General features: G+C 36.4%; 1 protein-coding gene across 1 annotated transcript in view; it reads right to left on the bottom strand.

Moving 5' to 3' along the window:
- Positions 1–68: 68 nt before the first annotated feature.
- Positions 69–6858, bottom strand: part of LOC144445034 (vesicular inhibitory amino acid transporter-like) — a 9077-nt gene continuing 2287 nt past the window's right edge. Inside the window, exons 3-5 of the mRNA XM_078134584.1 lie at positions 4969–5160; positions 1423–1577; positions 69–1148 (exon numbers count right to left, since the gene is read on the bottom strand). Of these exons, the coding sequence (XP_077990710.1) occupies positions 69–1148; positions 1423–1577; positions 4969–5160 (1427 nt within the window). The remainder of the gene's footprint in view (positions 1149–1422; positions 1578–4968; positions 5161–6858) is intronic.

Genomic DNA, 6858 nt, shown 5'->3' with positions numbered 1-6858 from the left:
GTGATGTTGGTTTAAAGCAATTATCACTTTTCACGTCCCCACTTCAACTGCTGAGAACTGCATGGCCATTAGACAGTGTCCGCTTTAAAAGTTCTTACTAGCTCCCTAAACGATAATATGCTAAATACAACACAAATTGAACTAGCAATAATGATAATTAGCATATTAATGACAAATTCACACCTGCCAACTTCATGTCTTCGTAATTTTAAGTAAAACGCACAAGGACAGATAAAGCTCATCCACGGACTAACCAAACTGCCAATAAAACCCATGAATTTAGAAAAGTGGGGTACCACTACAGCCAGTAATAAGCAGAACAAGACGATACTACAACGAAAAATCATTGCCCAGAATGGTGGAAATTCTTTTTGTGTTTTACCGTAACAGGGAGGTAGAAAGTGAATTTTCAATAGATCAATGTTGTCGATAATGAAGAAAAAGAACAGTGGATACGTAAACAGGGCCTTGGCAACGAGGAGTAGACTAATTAATGTGTGAATTGCGTTGTTAGGCAAGTTGTAGGTGATGAATTCTTTTGTATTGTCTCCAAACGCAAGGTATGGTGGGATTGAGTAAAGCAGAAGGAAAAATGTACAGAAGACGTAACTCCAATTCACCATCTTGACGAATTTTGACCTGTCGCGCATGCTCTCTTCCACTCCAGCAATTGCAAAACTTGCCTCGAAGTTGAAAAGCAAGACGCCACAACATATAGTGAACGATTCTATAGTTATTTTGTGATCAAGGGTGAATTCCCATTCCGGTTTTTGCATTTCATGGACAGAGTAGGCTAGAACACCAGCAAACATACTCGACACAGAGAACACAGCTAACATACTTGACCAGGAAATCTTTGTTAGAGTCCGAAGAAAGATTGTTGGCATGACCAAAAGAGTAGAAAGTACCGTCCATGCAAGCTGTGAGATACCGGCCTGGGGAAACGTCTCTACTAATATAAAGCCTGAAAGTTCGATGTAAAGTACCGCCACTGCCGTCACATATACCAATTGTATACCGATGATCATTTTCCGACCGTACGATTGCCAGCAAGCCTCTGCTATGTCGGCATAACTGCTACGGACTCGAACTTTGTGACTTGTTCCGTCGGGTTGTAAAACGTCATCATACAAACACAGAGCTAGGATCTAGAAGAAAAAGATGAAACAAAAAAAAGCTAGAAAGGGCAGCGCACTTTGTATATCAAACAAAATGAAATACCCTTTCGTTTCCTTGGGAACGATTACTGTTATGAGAATGACTTCTTTCGACAGATAAGCAAATGAAGCAAATCAAATATAAAATATTTCAACGGCCCTCAGGATTTATTCCGAAACAAGTAAAAAACTTAGCCAATACTTTCAAAACATAATATTTCATATAATTTTTAATAGTTGATAATGAAGTCATGCTTGTACTTACTTTACTGGTATAGTTATCAATGATGCATGCCGTAATAAAGATCAAGGTTGAGGCGATGAGACCACCTTCACGCACTGCGTACGGAATTGTTATAATTCCCACACCAAATATACAGTTACATATATTCCACGCAGCTTGCAGTACGGAACCGTCACCTGAGATAAAAAAATAAAAACCATGTTTTACAGTTAGTTTAATTTTTTGCTGATTACAACAAAACAACTATAAAACATTGAGTGTGCGTATCTGTCTGTCTGTCTGTCTGTCTGTCTGTCTGTCTGTCTGTCTGTCTGTCTGTCTGTCTGTCTGTCTGTCTGTCTGTCTGTCTGTCTGTCTGTCTATCTATATATCTATCTATCTATCTATCTCTCTATCTCTCTATCTATCTATCTATCTATCTATCTATCTATCTATCTATCAATCATCGAAGGCATGAAAGTAATAAAATTCTCGATACTTCGTTAAAAATTCGGGTGATGTTACTTGTTCATGTTCAAATGAGACTTGCAATGCTTCTATTACTCTAAGGATAGCAAACACGTACAATAAACTGTCCTATAATCCAAACATGACTGTCTTCACAGTGTAGTTATTTTAGACAATACACTCGCTATGCCAATTAAAGAACGGAAATGTCATTGCCAGATGTCCCTAATAGTACATACTACTCTTCCAGTTCACCTCAGATCTAAATGTAAGCTCACATATGACAAGTTCAAATATCCCAAAAAAACAGGATTTTGTGAAGTGAGAGTAGTTTAAGCTTTGAATTACCCCCGATATATTTATTTGATTGGTATGTACGTTAACCCGTCTTTAAAGATCGCACAGTAGGGAATGATATTAAACTGTAAAATCAAGTCGTAAAAGCAATTTGAAATTGATCAACGACGAGTATATACAATGTAATTACTTATCATATACCTTTTAGACAAATTATCAATGATTCTTTAACATATCGTATTTATAGTTTCGGCGCCACAAAGTCTAAACAGCGACTTTATGACTTTCGATTTTTTGTCAATTCAAGCAGGTGTAATTTGGCATCTTGCTCTGTGTACCGTCTCACATTTCAAGTGTACGCAGACTCGTCAAACGTTCCTAGACCCTTTTAATGTAAATCGGTATATTCGTATAAGTAGGTAGAACTCGGTCGCATGGAATCGAATTTCCTTCGGCGTTATTAAGCCGGTAAGTACCAGTAAGGCTTGGAACGTGTCTGACTCTTCAATATCATTTGTATGCTGCAAATGCATTTTTACATGCGAGTGTGCTGACCCTTGACCTTGCCATAGAGTCAAACATAAGTTACACGATTCCCGGATGTGGGGATGTTCCCAAGTTGTCGCAATAGTTCAAAATTGAGGAACACCTCCTAGAGGTTGACAGTGTGATGTAACTTCCGTATGCGTTCAACTGTCACCATCTTCGATTAAATCAACCATCGAGAGATTGGTATCTTAGATTTGGGTATTATATATATGAATATAAATGAAATCTGTGGAATAAAACATCCCTATTTAAAACTACGATACAAGACTGTCAACCACCAGTGATTAGAAGTACGCTACCTCTGTGACAAGTCTTTTCCCAAGGTAGCCTACTTGTCATGTATCACTCATTTTTAGTATGAACTGGGTCTCACCTCCTCCTAAGGATCATCAACGAAACAACAACTATATAATGGATGGGAGTTCAATATACTAAGATAACAAAATAATAATTCTCCTGATTCTCGTTAGAACACTATATTTTTTTGATCGTCATAAAACCACAAGCGTCTTTACGGAACTCTGTGAGAAACACCTCTGTAATTATTTTTTTCAGTGTGAAATATGCTCTGGGTCTCGAGAATGTAGTTAACGTCGGTTTTTATTTCCGCTGAGCCTACGGAAAATGTCAGTGTTGAATCGTTGCTGTCATGAAGAAAAGCTTACTGTCACGTTTGATAGAAGCACACGTGCACTAACTACATTGTATTCTATCATATGACAATGAGTTATATTGCTAGTATGAGTTGATCTCCGCTGTGCACCGTATAATACCCTTTTTAATGAACTGATAATGATAAACAAGTATTTGTATATAGGCAAATAAAACTATCTGTCACAAACAGTATAGAAATAATACTGAGTTTGCTTCTGATAATGACAGCTAGTATTTCCATCGACACTATCAAAGCAGATTCCAATTCGATTACCTTATATATTCCTGTCTGTCTGTCTGTCTGTCTGTCTGTCTGTCTGTCTGTCTGTCTGTCTGTCTGTCTGCCTGCCTGCCTGCCTGCCCGCCTGCCCGCCTGTCTGTCTGTCTGTCTGTCTGTCTGTCTGTCTATCTGTCTGTCTGTCTGTCTGTCTGTCTGTCTGTCTGTCTGTCTGTCTGTCTGTCTGTCTGTCTGTCTGTCTGTCTGTCTGTCTGTCTGTCTGTCTGTCTGTCTGTCTGTCTTATCTCCCTTCCGCTTGTCTTATCTATACTGGCATAAGTCACTGTTTACAAGTAGTACATGTATTTCGTTAAATTGGATTATTATTATTTTATTTACGTCTTCCATGCTACATAAGCTCCTTAACCCGTTCTAGTATTGTAAATAGCAACACAAAGCTTCTTAACTCCAGCAGTGTTCTGTGTTTTCAGTCGGCTTTAATTGTACGGTTCTAGAAAATAACATTTCGTAGGCTGTCAAAGCAATCAGGCGTGAAATTATTCAAATCCGCCCGTAGCCCCAATCCAACGGATTTTCGCCTAACGTTATAAACCTAGTATAGTGATGAATCGAAAGAGAAGAAAATTCAGAACATGAACATAAAATGTATAAGTATATAGGATGAAGTGTTCTTTGATTAATCCGCAAAAAAAAATATTTTTCTATCCAATAAAGGATATTGTATACATTCAGAATGTCGTACTGGATAATAAGGATTTCGATAAAAAATGGCATGTATACGTAATACTCTTTCATATCCGCTTCCCCATTGAAATTCTTATTTTTAATACGAAACCTTCACTACAATCTCTTCACAAAACAGTGCTCAGAAGGTTTAATTATTTCAGCATTGAATAATTACAGTCAGAGAAAGTAAATAATAATAATCATTAAATTATTTATAATCCCAAAGTGAAAATAGTATAATGATGAATAGCTGTGCATTGTGTAGATGTAGACTATGTCAAATAACATCGTACAAGGCAGACAGACTAGACGACATTCAGTATATGTACAACTACCGTCCATGAAAAAAGGGCATAACAAAATATATCATTTACAAGATTTAATACTTTTCAAAAAAACAAGACCAGGATTCATGTATAGTTGGTGAATGTATGTATGTATGTATGTATGGATGGATGTATGTATGTATGTATGTATGTATGTATGTTGTGTGTGTGTGTATGTGTGTGTGTATGTATGTATGTATGTATGTATGTATGTATGTATGTATGTATGTATGTATGTATGTATTTGCGTGTTAAGTTTACAAACTAACGGAGTGATGATACTAAATTATTTTGATAACATAAAATAAGATCAAGAGTAACTGTACGTACCTTCTTTAGCGACAGGTCTTTCGTAGCCACTCTTATCAACAGTACTGTGTGTCTCTCGGACATCTCCGTTACTCATCGACAAAATTCGTGACTTTTCATTGAATCTTGACATTTCTACTAACATTGTGTTGCCTGGAGGATCCATGGCGTAACCAATCGTCTCTTCAACCGTGTGACTTGTCTGTGCTGTAACTGAATGTAATAAAGGAATGAATATGAAGTAACAAATCCCGACGTGCATCCATCGGTGGACATGAAGTCAATAGTAGCAAACAGAAATCTTCTATCAAGTTATATACAAAGGGGCGTTATCAAGCGATGTAATTTTTCAACCAACCAACCAACCAACCAACCAACCAACCAACCAACCAATCAACCAACAAACCAATAACTTAACAAATTGAACAGAAAGAACGTGATGTTCAGAATCATATAAAGGTGTATAAATGCACAAATTTGCAGCTTTGAGGGCTGTTTGAAATTCAAAAGCTGCCGCTGAGTCTAATGTCCTTCTTTGTAAAGTTTACCACTAGTTTAATCAATGGGGAAATAACACATTATTTAAGGGGTAATTTGAATTTTTGTAACTTTCAAACATTATCAGGCCAAACTGTCAGTTTAAAAAAAACCCCAGGGAATCAAAACATCTAGCTCGTGTCAATAAACTATTTTTTTCCGATCGAACAAAAAAAACTATCATTATAGTTGAAGATGTATATTGCAGTTTATCAATTTCAATTTCAAGTACACGATATTCCAGTTTGTTGCCATGACAATCACACCATAACAATGATCCAATCATTGGCACGATATATACGAAATGAGTTAATGCGACCATGCGACGTGTGAAGGGTTGTGGACACTTGAATAGAAATGTGTTAAAGTTGAAGTAACATAAACGTATGCATTGATTAGCCTCCGATTCGCTAAATGTCGAAGGCACAAACCAGTTTTTACAACAATGTGAACGATTTTTTTTTATAAACAATGACGCACAAATCGTTAAAATACAAATCGGATATTAAGAGATGGGTAGCAATTTGTTGAAAATATCAAGTGTGTTCTTTACACCATTTCAACTCACTTCAATTAGACACAAAGCGAGTTAATCATTACTGTTGAAAATCGTTTAACGCTAAGATAAGTTTTGGCAGTGTGTACAAACATTCACACATAACTTTAGACGTGTGAAATCTACAGACGTATGAAGCCTTCATCACGGACAGAAGACTACCGCATTGATGATTTCACAAGGGACACAACTACTCGAAGACACACGTCTTAATTATTTTTTGCAGGCAAAGGAATTATGTATGCATAGACGAGAAAGCGTTTAACCTAACAAAAGATCTCACTAACTCCACATTACATTTGATTTATCCACCCCTAGTGTGAAGACACGTCAAATCTTAATTTCAAAACTTACACCCTGATTCAATAATATTCATAAACAAACCGCCTAGATCATGAAATTTAAAGTTTTGTTTTGGTCTTGATATGATATAATGTATAGTACATTCAAGTCCGCCATCTTGTTATCGAAATTTACATTACAATGTTTTCTAAGATATTCGATTTCAAAATTAGCTATATAACCAAACAGGCTGGTTCATGAGAATTTTTTTTTCACGGAATTAACTCGGGACTCGTCTCTAATCGCCGCATCACGTAATAGACATACAGAATACACACACATTTTATTTTATTCCAAAGATAGCCTATCAACATTTTAATGAGAGATAAAACCTGAATCAACCACTGTGACAAAATTTACAAAAAATATATGTCTGGGCGTCGACTTTGTGTTATATTCTAGTCTGAGATCCTATTATCCAAGTTTAAATTACAATATATTGTAAGTAATTCTATTAACCATCGCTTTGTTAACCC

Source organism: Glandiceps talaboti, chromosome 13 (assembly GCF_964340395.1).
Source record: "Glandiceps talaboti chromosome 13, keGlaTala1.1, whole genome shotgun sequence".
Lineage (NCBI taxonomy): Eukaryota > Metazoa > Hemichordata > Enteropneusta > Spengelidae > Glandiceps > Glandiceps talaboti.
This window is presented reverse-complemented; position numbering and strand designations above follow the sequence as displayed.